The sequence below is a fragment of the Diospyros lotus genome, chromosome 4 (genome assembly GCF_014633365.1).
Source record: "Diospyros lotus cultivar Yz01 chromosome 4, ASM1463336v1, whole genome shotgun sequence".
NCBI classification, from domain to species: Eukaryota; Viridiplantae; Streptophyta; class Magnoliopsida; order Ericales; family Ebenaceae; genus Diospyros; species Diospyros lotus.
Window position 1 is genome coordinate 36,873,458 of NC_068341.1, and position 13,774 is coordinate 36,887,231.

The following is a 13,774-nucleotide window of genomic DNA, read 5'->3' on the forward strand; positions in this document are numbered from 1 at the left end:
GTGATGTTCAAGAATTGATTCATCGATCAAATCTTTTGTTAGCTTAGTCAAGTCTCGCTAGACTTGGGTCCACAAAATAGGCAAAAAAATGCATTGCCTAGTTTTGGTTCACAAATTAGGACTCACTCAATCTTTATATACTATGTATTCTAGGAGAGACCTTTTATGATTTGATTATATGAGTTTTTGTAGACTTGCAAGTAGATCCTACTTGGGGGTTAAAATTCTTATAGTCTAGTGATCAATCATATGTTGACAAATTTGAGATAAATCTAATGATGAACAAAATTCAAATTTTAACCTAATGAAGACCAAATAGCATGAACACAAAATACCAAAAGAATTATCAAAAACTCATAAAAAGGGATTTGGTGGGATTTATTTATTGTGCTTTGTTTTATTTGTGTTATTCTAAGAGTTAATATAATCGACTTTTGAATATAATTTGTGATGTTCAAGAATCGATTCATCGATCAAATCTTTTGTTAGCCTAGTCCACGGGTCAAGCCTCGTTAGACTTGAGTCCACAAAATAGGTAAGAAAATGCATTGCCTAGTTTTGGTCCACAAATTAGGTCTCACCCAATCTTTGTATTCTACAAGAGACCTTTTACAATTTGATTAGATGGACTTTTGTAGACTTGCAAGTAAGTAGATCCTACCTAGGGGTTGAAATTCTTATAGTCTAGTGATCAATCAAATTTTGACAAATTTGAGATAAATCTTATGCAAGTGTGATCATAATTTTTATGATTTCTTATAAAATAACAACTCTTAGATATTATTAGAGAATGAGACCTAATATTAAATTAAGGATTATCGCTACATAATTATAAGAAAAAAAGAAGAATATTACTTTATGGTAAACATTATTAATATTAGTTCTAACATACTTTACCTTATTAGCTTCCTCTTTTATCACTTTACGCCTAGTTTAAAGATTGGGGTGACTTTCTTACTAACACCCTGTTTAAACATTAAAGTGGTTTTCATAGCTAACCCTAAGATAGTCTCACTATTTCTTTTTTGTAATTTATCGATACTCACGAAACTTAATTAAGTTTTTTTTGCTTCTTTCATGTTATTATATCAGTGGTCAATTTTTTACATCATTAATAATAAAAAGCTCAAAAGAATAAAAGTTTTGATTTTGTCATTATTCTCCAAACAAAAAAAGATATATTTTATAATGAAAGACTATTACCATTTTAAAAACATATTATGATAAAGATAATTTATAATAAAATTAGTTAAATTGTATTATAACCTACCAACAAAGTCTTAACAAATTAAACACATGATGTGTTATAATTTTTATTTATTTCCAATTTTGATATCTAATTTTTTTATTATGTTTGATTTATTTTAATTTTTATACAAATATAAAAATATTTTTTAGAAAGCTTCCAAAAATCATTGAAAAAGACACAAAAAAAAAAACCCATCCAATCCAATCAACACACAATTTCTTGATTTCCTTTTCAAAATAATGGAAGTCAACATTCAACAAAACATTAAAGAAAGAGAGTTACCAAATAAGACCTTCACTTTGTCATCATATTATTATTATTTTTTTCTAAATCTAGTCTTAAATTGGGTTGGGTTAATTTTTTTCTTCTAGACATAATAATATTACTAAATCGAGTTGCGTCGAGTCTAATTGATTTATTTTAATGATTAAAATAATTTTTTTTTTATAAATAGTAATATATAATTGACTTTTTGTGTCATGTAAAATCATGGATGTAGTTGAATTGTGGAGGGTAGTAATGCAGTTTAGTTGGATATAATATTGGGGGCAGAATGTTAAAATAAAAGTTACGGAAACGTCTTTGTCTTATCTTATGAGGTTTTGAAAAATTAGGGCAGAATTGCAGAATGAGTGCGCGTGGGGTGATGCAGCTTAGGCTTACCCGCAAGCTCTAGAAGAATAGAAGAGGGCGGTGAAGAAGGAGGGACTCTCTCTCTCTCTCTCTCTCTCTCTCTCTGTGAAAGTGGAATGGTGAAAGTGATTTCCGAACATGGTAGTTGTAGCTACTGAAATTGCATCATCATCGCGTTTTGTTTAATTTATTATATTCTTTCTGAAACCAACAAATGAAATCGTGTAGTCCACTCCATTCTTAGCTCCAAGGATTTGCCCAATTTTGTTGGATTCCATTCCATTCTTGACGACGACGAGAAGCAGCAGCAGCGGCGGCAGAGAACAAAGCAAACCCAGTTGCAGAGTTCAAAAGAGCGCTTTCTGAGTTGAAGCGATGAAGAAATTGAAGAATTATTACTTGCAATTGAGGCATCCGCAGACAATGGAGAGGAAATGGATCTTCCCCCTCGCCATTGGTTCCGTACTTTCTCTCTTTCTTCTGTTTCTCGTAACCCTAACCTCCTCCGACGGCACTCCTCTTCTCCCCCTTTACCGCTCCGCCGGCGGCGGCGGCGCCGCATCGGTCTTCGTCGAGTCGAAGCTGCGGCCTTTGCCGGTTTCCTCGTCCCCTCCACCGCCGCGATTCGCCTACCTCATTTCCGGCTCCGCCGGTGACGGGAAAATGCTCAAGCGCACGCTGCTAGCGCTCTACCACCCCGTGAATCGCTACGTCGTCCACCTTGACGCGGAGTCGTCGCCCGAGGAGCGTTTCGATCTGCGAAACTTCGTCGACAACCATCCGACTTTCACCAGATTCAAGAACGTGGTGATGATCACCAAGGCCAATCTGGTGACCTATCGCGGGCCGACGATGGTGGCGAACACGCTGCACGCCGCGGCCATCTTGCTGAAGGGAGGTGGCGAGTGGGACTGGTTTATCAACCTCAGTGCCTCGGATTACCCACTCGTTACTCAAGATGGTGGGTCTTTCTCCAAGATCTAGTTCTTCAGCTTCCAAGAGTTTTGATTGCTTGTATTTGCTGAAAAACTGGTTAATGGCTTTTTGATTGATTAGATCTGCTTCACGTGTTCTCTTATCTGCCGCGCGATCTCAATTTCATCGATCACACCAGTGACATTGGGTGGAAAGAGTATGGGCTTTTCCCCCCCTTTTAACAAAGTCTGGAGCTCTCTTCTTTACTAATTCTGCTGAGCAGATTTCATGATACTTGTTAATCATGTAGGTTTCATCGGGCAAAACCAATAATTGTTGATCCGGGGTTGTATATGAGAAAGAAAGCTGACGTTTTCTGGATTACACAGCGAAGAAGTGTGCCGACAGCCTTCAAGCTCTTTACAGGTGCAAATTTGATGTTGCCTTCTCGTTCATATTTTGCTTTGTACTTCAAATCTCAAGCTCGTCTTGATTCACTATTCATAGTTTTTGTTTTACCTATTGGTGATCTATTTTGTCTCTTCTTTTGTCTTTTTTGGGATGGTGTTTCCATTTTAGATTGTTTTGGTTCATTTTGTTTTCGTTTCTTTCCTCTCTTTCTGGCTGTGTTTCTTTTATACAGCTCTCTTATCAGTTGCTTATTGAAATAATTGGTAAATACGTGTTTGTTCTTCTTCGTCTTTTTTTCCCCTTTTCATTTGATTAAATTAACCTGCTCAAATAAACTTGTCACTCATAACATCTTTGGTTGTTAATGGTTCAATCTGCATTATGTTTCAGTTAGTGATATAACACTTTAAATAGCTCCATGTTTTTGCATTCCATTGTTTTTATTGCCATTGCATCAATAAGTAATTTTGTTTAATTGTGTTGGGTTGGGTTTGCTTGGACATCTCATGGAAATTCCATTATCCAACCGTGATACATGTGAGTTTTTAATTAATTCTATTTTCCATGAAACTTCTTCCTCTTGTTGGTCATCTTATTCTCTCCCTTTCCCATGTGATAAAGTTCTTGTAATTGAGAGTATTATGATCGCTTCATTGTTAGGATGAAATGTACTTAAGTGGCACCCCTCCTGTTTTTAACAGCTAACCTTCAAAGATCCATACCATAATGTTATACTTTCAGGTTTTAGATTGTTTTTTGGGCTATCAGGCTACTTTCTTTTTTATTTTCTAGTTACTACAGTGTCTTTGATGGTTACAAGTGAAGCTTGATGTTGTAATGTGCTTTCTAATTATATACGTATATATAAATTCTGGATTTTTAAGATTCTATGACATACTTTGTGTATGTGTTGAATTACCTGATTATCAATAATGAATTTTCTTTTTGAGTTTTGCGGGTACTAATCCCCTTGTGTCAAAAGTCACTGGACCTTGGTCCCCTTCTGTGAACCTCTTGAACCTTGTATATTCCTCTCTAGTGTCCTGTTCCTCTCCCTTGATCTAGCAAGTGCACAATCAAGGTTGACATTCAAAATCCTTGAGGGGGGGATTCAATGTGTCGCCTTCTTTGGGCTACTTGGGTCTTGTGGTTTTGTGGCTAGTGCACTTGACAGAGTCATTCTCTCTACTTAAGGGATTTGGGCCTATAGCTAGTTTGAGAGATATCAGGGGCATCTGAGTGAATTCCACACATGGACAGAACTACCAGAATGCCACTCTGGATTTCATGAGATCAACCATACCTTAAGTTTTTATAGGAAGGTTGTTAAGACATAGGACTCCTTCCTCCATCACATATAAATAAGTGAGCTGGTCTACGGAAAGGACAAGTAACGTTCAATGTGTTGTCACCCTCCCCATATTCTCTCTGAGTTACCTCTGGATTACTTCAAATCTCAGCCCATCACTTATTGAAGGACCACCCAGCAAGCTCTCAAGAAAGCTCGGACCAAAGAAGTGGCATAAATTAGATAACATCTTCTTTTGTATAATACATCTCTGGAACTAGCTCTTGTCTCGAGCAATTTGCTGAGGGTTAAGACTGAGAGCTCATTGATTTTTGAACCCATCATGTATTGATATGGCTAACATCATAGACCCTGAATAGAAATGAAGGGGAAAATAACTAGGAAACATGCACAAGAACATACCATCATTTTACTTATTTAACTTCTAAGCTAATGACTAGTGTAGTGAAACTTGAGTTTTACAGTTTCTGACCTTGGAAGGATGTGATATCAATGCTTCATCATTCTGGTGGAACTTTCAAACTCCTTATAATTTAATATGATCATGTTTTGGTGATTCTCATATGTCTAGAGACAAATTTGATTCATTGCCAATCCTACTTATTTATCCATGTTGTATGATGTGTGTTTGTGTTTTACCAATGCCTTCATATCTCAAAATTGTATGGTTGGCTTAATATCTTAAGGAGCTTGATTTCAAAGGAAAAAGTTTGTGATTATGGACACACACATATTGGGGTTTTGCAATATAAGTAGATTAAGTAAATTCAGACCAATGGATTATCATCATTTTCTGCCAATTTTTGGTTGCAACTTGCAATGAAGCTGATAATGTCTTCTTCTTCAAGTCAGTCCATGGTTGATTGGCTGTGCCCTTGATTCCTATTTTTACTATTCTCTGACTGCTATTTTGTTTGAATCCTTAAGAAATGGTGTCTCTTCTCTTTGTCTGTGTCCTTTATTTTTACTCCTAATGAATGTATTTACTGGCCTCCATTGCCAATTCATGAACTTTTTAACTGTTTCCCGCTTTGCTCTATTTTTCTGTAGTTGGTGATACTTTGAACTTCTGACGAACAAATCTTTTGTGAAGCTTTTTTTCTTTTCATAGACAATTATGCATGTCAGTTCACAATTATGGATACTCATTTAACACCTTATGGAGCAGTGCTAATGATGTTGGCTCCTTATAATGGATGAACACTAACTTTTCTGGCACATGCCAAGTGTGCAGGGTTCTGAACCTCATGTTGTCAATTATTTCTTTTTTTCCTAGCTAGGACCACCGATTTCTGTGTTTCCATGCTTTTCATTGCAAATGCGATTAGGTTTTCTCTGCATTGCTTCAATGTTACTAGGACCGTTTGAAACAGGTGAACTTCCCATTTAGATGACAAGGCTATTGGTGTCAAATGGCACTGGACATGCCTGAGGTTGAATGTGCCTCCAGGAGCATGTTTGACGAGATGAAGAGGTGAACGCCATTGGGTGAAGGTTCATTGGATATAGTTTTCTTATTTTATTTTTTCTTTTACATCAATCTATAAAGTATGGATATCATAGAATATATTAACACTGGATAGACACCCCAATATTGTAATTTTAAAAAATAGAAAATTCGAACACAATATGGAAAATGCACATCAAATAAATAGTCTACTAGCAAATAAGTCAAAATTTTAGAATTCGGAATGCTTGAAAATTGGAAAAACTTAATGGAAGGAGGACTACTAAATGCAGATCTATATTGGTTCTATTTTATAATTAAATTTTATTTTTTAAAAAGAAACTTATGTGTAGATGTTATTTGTTTTAAAGGATGGGTGCACAAGATCCCACCACAGAGTCACAGACACGGTTGTCCTGAAGTGTTGGGTTTTGAGAAAAGTACAGGAATAAAATGAAATAAAATAAATAATAGGACATGCTTTGACAAGCGTGTGGCAAGCATTTTGAAATGTCTGTGTTGGTTCTTGACACAGGTGATACTTCTGTAGAGAGTCCATGCTCTCTAGAGATGATAGTTCAAATGATTCTTTCAGGCAAATCAATATAAGTTGCAGTTTTTTAATCATGTGGTTCAGGTGTAGTATATGACAACCTTGATGAGGTCCATGTGAAGCCCCCAAGGTTAGATGAAGAAGACGTATGGTTTTGTCCTTAATCTCAATATTCATATCCATGTTTAAATGTATGAAAGTCTTTTGTAATGTTAAGAGAATTTTTTTGCAATGGGAAATCAATGTTCGAGACACCAGAAATTATATCTAGTTTGGCAATATAGGACTTCTAGTACTCATATGCCACCAATTTCTTTTGAGTATTTGTGAAAATCACATGGTCTAGTGCAATATAGGATTGAATTTCATGGCAATCACATTTTGATGAATTCTACCCCACCTAGAGTCTGAGCTAGCTCAGCAAAAATTGGGGAGTGGTTATTTATGTTTTCTTCCTGCTTGCAATATAATGGACTTGCTGATAATGTTTTTAATGAAGTGGGTTTTGTCCATGATCCTTTTGATTCATGATCTTAATTTTTGTGGAGTAGTGGAATGAAAGTTCTAGGCAAGCGAGGACTGGCCTGAAGGTTGAATATTAGAAGGTACTTGGATGGGGGGTCAGATAGGAATTGGCAATGGTTCTTCATATTTTCTACATTGAAAATTTGTCGCTTTGTATGGATTGTATTTACTTGAATTACTAGACATGCTAATTAGTATAGTAAATACATATTGAGAGTGATAGTAGAGTATTGCATGTTCTAATACCTAATTACATGCATTTGTATCCAATGACGCCATGAGTATTAAACTGTAGTCTCTTGATCTGTTTGTTACATAAGTTGATCGTCAAAATATTGGAACTATATTCAGACATACCAATTTTATGATCATAGGCTTTGACCTGAGCATCATTTCTAGTCCCTTTTTTGTGTCAGCTGCTTCTGCAATTAATTTTTTCTCTTCATTTCTTCTTCTTCTTCTTTTGACTTTTTCTATAGCAAGAGAGCTTAGGAATGGGATAGAGGTTTAATCCATAGGGAATTGCAATTCACAATACCTGAATGGGAAATCAAATAAATCTTTTCAATCATGGAGAGAGAAATAAATACGAAAATTTGTATAAACTTGGTGGATCATGTAAGTTGTCAGCAAAGAAACATGAGAATTCCCCATGATACTCAGATATTGAGTATTTTCATGACTGGGGAATAGTGATATTTGCCATTGTGGTTGTGCCAATCATCAATGTTGGTTATTCATTGGCTTTTGAGAGAGATATTCAAGTGAGACTGAGCGACTGAGAAAATAAGAAATAGTCAGTTATTTCCTAATCTGGTTGATTTATCAAATGTTGTCACTGAAGGATAAGTAACCCTGTTACAGCCCATTGACATAGCATTCTATAATCATGTCAATGAAAGCTGGCAGAATTGAAGTGACACTCATGTCAATGGATTGATGGGACTGATCTGGAGCCTTAATATTTGATTATATATATATATATATTTGTATAGTTTCAAATTGCATGGTTCATGTGAATAGTGTGGTTCTCATGGGTGCAACGTTTAAAGAGTTCAAAGTGGTTTTACAAAATCAGGAGGCCTCTTGAAGGTGCTCCCCTCCTGGCTGTGTGTCGATTATAGTTGTTCAGTTGAGATTAGAGTTGTGAATATCAGTATTCATTTTGCTAATTGAGAATCGGGAACCAAATCAAATCATAAGAAAAAACATACAACATAAAAAATCTAAGCACAAGACTTGTATAAAATATCTAATGTGTTAAAAGTACATCTTAAAGTACTAAATAAATATATAAAATCGTATCTATTATCAACATCATGATCTTCTAAGTTCTAACTAATCATCCTCAGGTTATCATTGGTATCATCTTCTCCCTCACTATTTTCATTGAGTATGAGTGTATCCTCTTGTTCTTATTCTTGCTCCTTTTTTATCTTCTTTCTCCTCAACATCAATCAATTTAACTTCTTCACCTTTAGCAACTTTACTGTGTCTTTTCTATGGTAGCAATCTGTAGCATGGTACAAAAAAGTCAAAAGGTTGGCCGTGTGTATTCTTAAGCCCACTAGTGGCAAACACATTAGTTTCAAAAGGGGTCAGTGAAGCTAATCTGGAGCGTTTACTGACTTGTCCCTAGTTTTCTTTGGATTAGTTGCTATTCTATGGCTTTTAGAACATTAGTAAGCCTTCTTCAGTGTCACTGATCCTCAAAATTCATATTTGTAAATCCCTGCAATTATCTTGAGCTATGTGATCCATTCAATAATCTGCAGGTTTTATATCACAAATTTCAAGTTTGCTGACCTTGAAAGTTGGATGCAGTTATCCAAATTTATAATACAATTTATCCTCGCCATAATGCTTAAGAAGTACAAGTGCATCTAAAAAGCTACTATGTCTGTTTTGGATGACTCTGATTGACATGTTTTGGGCACTGGTCCAGATGTGCTTTATTATTATTTATTTGGGTAGATTACACTCAACACCCTTGAGGTTTTACTAAATAATAATGCATGCCCCCTACATTTTTGAAAATTACATTGACCTGTTGTCCATCAAACGGATGTTAAATAACTTATTATACTCGCAATTTCACCCCTGAAATATTAAACTCTCTATATAAAACGACAGGATGCTCCCTGTGTAAGTAAAATTTGGGAAGTTATACAGGGTACCTCTTTGATTTCTCAAAGGACAATGATAATCTTGATGATTGGGTGGGCCAATTGCATCAACTAAGTGGGGAAATCCCCATATTGCCACTCCCCCGTTCACTTAACATTTGCAAATGTTAAGTGAAAGAGAATGTGCAAAATGGAAATTTCCCCCACTTGGTTGGTGCAATCTGTGCACTTGGGGTACCTCTCTAATTTATTAAATGTGTGAAAAACTGCAAGAAACTAGAATAGTTTTCCAGAAGAACTAGAATTTTGTAAAAATTGAGAGGCTTCCATTGAGTACATAGGAAAAAAAAAATAGAGAATTAAAACTCAAAAAATACAAACAATAAAAAAAAAAAAACAAATGAAAAACTGAAGAACCATACCCCCCCTCCCCCAAGGGAAAAAAAAAGATGCTTAGATCGAGTGAGGAATATAGAGAGAAATGGATGTATTTTGGCCAATTTATTACTAGTTTCGGTGATGGTATGGTTTTCTATTGAAAATACGAATGGCTATTAAACATCAGGGGTCAGTGTGATACATGAAGGATAGTGCCCGTTATTTAATGTGCATGAAATAGATTGGATTTTAAAGAAAATAGCTTAGAATATAATAATAAAATAAGAAATTATGGATTCATACCATACAATGAATTCTTTTGTATAAATTTTTCTTTATTGGACATGTAAGACAAAAATAATATGCTGTACTTGTGAGAATAATTTGGTAGAAAACTCGTAAACATGACATAAGCCTTATAGAAGATATGATGGTAGATAATGATGATTAGTGAGTTAGAATCTATGTAGTGGGATTAAGGTTGGTTGTAATGTATTTCTATTTTAGTATTCAAGAAAAAATTTTCATTTTTTTGGTAGGTAAAATTCTATAGAAAATATAAAATTCTTTCATGCACGTTGTTTGTCAATCCGTTAGGTAGAATGTATAAAATGAACTACTATCATTTTTTATATATAATATAAATGCTTCAAATGTGAAACATGAACAAAATTGTTAGGGCTGTTTAGTTGTGGAAAAACCTCGGTTTTCTAGGAAATTACTCCACAGAAAATGAAAAATTAGAAAACTTGTTCAAATACAAAAAAAATTTCTAAACAGAAAATAGAGATTTGTTAAATGCTGTTCTCCAAAATTGAATTGAACTTGGAAAACTCCTAAAATAAGTTTTCCAAATTTTTCTTACTAATTTGGGGATTTGGAAAACATGGTTTTCCACAATTTTTTTTTTTTTCAAATAATCTCTATCTCCTCTAGCACAAGTTACACTTACACAAAAGGTAAATCTCTTTCTTTCTCTCCTTTTTGAACATATGTTCCAATTTTCTATATTAAAAATTATTTTCTGCACTTTTAAGATTTGAATGCTTTTTTTTCAAATTTTTTGGAAGAAAAATAAAAACTAGAGATTTTATAGAAAATCAGAGATGAAAAATTTTTCCACAACTAAACAGCCCGTTAGTGATTTCTACTCTAAAATATATACTTATTTATGCCTGTCATAACTGAATCACGACCTCATCTTTTAAAAACTATCTTGTCTAATGTTGTATCATATCTTTGTCTCGTTTTGTTATTTTGTTTCTTAGCCTAATATCGTTGTATTGGTATTTAAAATCTAGAGGGCAGTAAATTGCCATTTCTTTTATTATCAGACAATAAAATGCAATTCGTTGCTTTTTGTATCCCTTTTGCTGTCCTCTCTTGTCTTTGTTGAAGATGGAATGATGTTGTTCCCCCCCCTCCTTGTGACTGTTAATTGGTGAAAAGATTCTATCTCATAAGGTGCATGAACCATATTTATGTGTCAAGTATATATTTAAACAGAAACTTGTAGCATTATAAATCCGAATATTGCAAGGAAATTATGTAGCAAGCAGGACTGTCAAGATCCTTAGACCATTTAGAGACGTATTGACTATGTTCGAGTGCGCATCATTGAAATCAAATATTCTCTATATTTGTAGGTTCTGCTTGGATGGCACTTTCTCGTCCTTTCGTTGATTTTTGCATATGGGGATGGGACAACTTACCTCGAACAGTCCTAATGTACTACGCAAATTTCCTCTCCTCCCCTGAAGGATATTTCCACACCGTCATCTGCAATGCTCAAGAATTTCGCAATACCACGGTGAACAGCGACCTGCATTTCATATCCTGGGACAATCCACCGAAGCAACATCCGCACTACCTCACCAGTGATGATATGTCGAGGATGGTCAACAGTAATGCCCCATTTGCGAGGAAGTTCCATCCGGACGATCCAGTGTTGGACAAGATTGACTTTGAACTCTTGTTTCGTGGTCAAGACATGGTCGTTCCTGGTGGGTGGTGCATAGGAAGCCGGGAAAATGGAACCGACCCATGCTCTGTTGTGGGCAATACCACTGTCCTGCGTCCAACTGTCGGTGCTAAAAGGATGGAAAACCTCATCACCTCTCTCTTATCAAGCGATAATTTCCGAGCAAGGCAATGCAAATAGCAAAATGACCATTCTTGGGGGAATTTCCCAGTGTTCCCATGCCGATAGGCCTGCATCAGCAGAGAAGGAAAAGGTGGAAGCACAAGGTAATTAAATTAGTCCATGTGCATGTAGGGAAAAAAATCCTGAGAACTTACACGATTGAGGCAACAAGATTATGGATTTGGAACTGAGGAATGCTTGTATCTGGTCTGCCTTTTTTTGTGCCGGTGAGCCCTTTTTGCATCATCCTCTCTTCCTGGTTTAACTGTCTTCATCAGGACCTGACACCCCCTTCTGTTGGCTTTCCGGCTGGCGAGGATTACAGTAAGTTTTAGGGACAGGAAACAGTAGTAGTTTTAGAACATCACGTAGCAGCTACCTCCTACCTTGTTGATTTGTAGTCACTTTTATTGTGTTGTTGTGTAAACAACTACTATTACAACTACTAGTCGCCCGCATTGTTTGAAGAGGAAATGTTACTCAAGTCAGCTCTGCTTCATCTCCAATTTATCCGAACTTGGTCACACCATTTTTAAATGCTGTTCTTTGCATGGGGGGCTCCTCCTTTGTAACAGTGGAGAGAAGCTCGTCTTGAATTCATAGTAATCTTTTATTTAGAAAGGATAATTGATATTATATATATATATTTAACGTCACCAGTTCCTTTATTAGTTTCAATATAGAAGAAACGCTCATTTTGTTAAATGGAATTTACAATTTGGTTCTATATTGGTTCGTTAAAATGTAAAAATCTATCATAATGACATAAATGATATGAGTAAGTCGTCATTCATAAACATAAATCAGAAATGTAAAAGCTGCGAAGATAATTCATAATTATAGAAAACAGAAATATGGGGTGTGATAACGAACATAATTAAATGCATTAGAGAAGAGAAGAGTTGAAAGGGAGAAAAAGAAAGATGGGAATGAGTGCACTTACAGTGGAATGCAATACATAATAATAATTATAATATTGAGTACGTAGTTACTGTCTTCGCCTTCTAACTCTGCTTGTGAATTACTCTTACGTTTCATTTATAGGCGATGACAGAGGAGTATAATCGGCATCAACCTGCATGAAACTGATCTTGATAGACAACACAACACCACTTCTAAACAACTTAACATAATTAAACAATTCATATAATTAGTAACCCTCCCTACATAAATATGTAATATATAAGATGGAAGAATTGAAGGTAACCATGAAGGAGCTTGTGATTGTGAATGCCGCAAGTATTAAGCTTAAAGTGAGGAGTATGGCAGGGAGTGTTGCCGCGTAAAGATGGCGGTTGCTTTGCTTTTCTGCAACTGCAAGTGCCATCTTTCCCGCGACAACACCCCCCCTACTCCCTCTTCTTCTTCGTCTTCTTCCCCTTCTTCTCTTCTTCTTCGTCTCTCTCATTGATCGTTTCACTTCTTCCTGCCCCATACACACATACATATATATAGCGAAAGAGAGACTGAGATATATATATATATATATATTAAATGACTTGTAATTTAATTAGAAGAATATTACAAAGCAAAAATAATATATTCCTGAATGAGAACGCAGAGATCGATGTGGTGGTCAGAAGTCCACGATCACATGCTCGATTAGATTGAAGTTGTTTTAAATTTCATTCACATTTGAGAAGCAGCAATTAATGCTTGATTGTGTGTGTATGTGTGTGGGTGTGCGTGTGTATATATATATATATATATATTAATGCTTAGACCTGCAGCTCTATAGAATTAATAATTTGACAGGGTTGATGGTAAGAAAGATCATAGAATTGGACCAGCTGGACAGTTTAACAGTCAAATCTCTTAATTACTTTCTTGGCATTGGTGGGTTCTTAATTAAGTCCGATGCATGCTTTCATTCCATTCCAGCTGGCCTGGCCGTGGAGTCAGGGCTACCGGCGGCTTGCCATGCCCTTCACTCTCATGTCAAGTTGACTTTGACTGCGTTTGATTCCATGGCTGTGGGTTGACTCTGTTGACTCCATGCATTTTTTCGCCCTTGGAACTGCCGGTAGATGATACGGGCTGGGTCAAGTGTTTCATAGAAAAAATAAAAAAAAATAGAAAAACCAA

The 13,774-nt window shown here is 35.7% G+C and overlaps 1 protein-coding gene and 1 long non-coding RNA gene across 3 annotated transcripts; one reads left to right on the forward strand and one right to left on the reverse strand.

Annotated features, from left to right (window-relative positions):
* Nucleotides 1–1,885: 1,885 nt before the first annotated feature.
* Nucleotides 1,886–12,195, forward strand: LOC127799551 (beta-glucuronosyltransferase GlcAT14B-like). Its single transcript, XM_052333682.1, has 4 exons — nucleotides 1,886–2,843; nucleotides 2,939–3,014; nucleotides 3,108–3,223; nucleotides 11,193–12,195. Exons 1-4 carry the CDS (start codon nucleotides 2,258–2,260, stop codon nucleotides 11,705–11,707), a joined length of 1,293 nt encoding a protein of 430 aa, XP_052189642.1. The 5' UTR covers nucleotides 1,886–2,257; the 3' UTR covers nucleotides 11,708–12,195.
* LOC127799552 (uncharacterized) lies at nucleotides 8,141–13,100 on the reverse strand. 2 transcript variants are annotated; one of them, XR_008022647.1, is made up of 3 exons: nucleotides 12,897–13,100; nucleotides 12,633–12,774; nucleotides 8,141–8,555 (listed from the first exon to the last, which is right to left on the reverse strand). It is a non-coding gene; the product is annotated as an uncharacterized LOC127799552 (long non-coding RNA). The 2 variants fall into 2 exon arrangements; XR_008022648.1 differs by lacking the exon at nucleotides 8,141–8,555 and adding an exon at nucleotides 12,143–12,279.
* Nucleotides 13,101–13,774: the final 674 nt, after the last annotated feature.

Bases quoted from the DNA above. Each gene is read 5' to 3' on its own strand.
- LOC127799551 (XM_052333682.1), top strand. From the start codon at position 2,258: ATGAAGAAATTGAAGAATTATTACTTGCAATTGAGGCATCCGCAGACA. The intron at 2,844-2,938 runs GTGGGTCTTTCT...TTGATTGATTAG, and splicing joins CCCACTCGTTACTCAAGATG to ATCTGCTTCACGTGTTCTCT. The intron at 3,015-3,107 runs GTATGGGCTTTT...TTAATCATGTAG, and splicing joins AGTGACATTGGGTGGAAAGA to GTTTCATCGGGCAAAACCAA.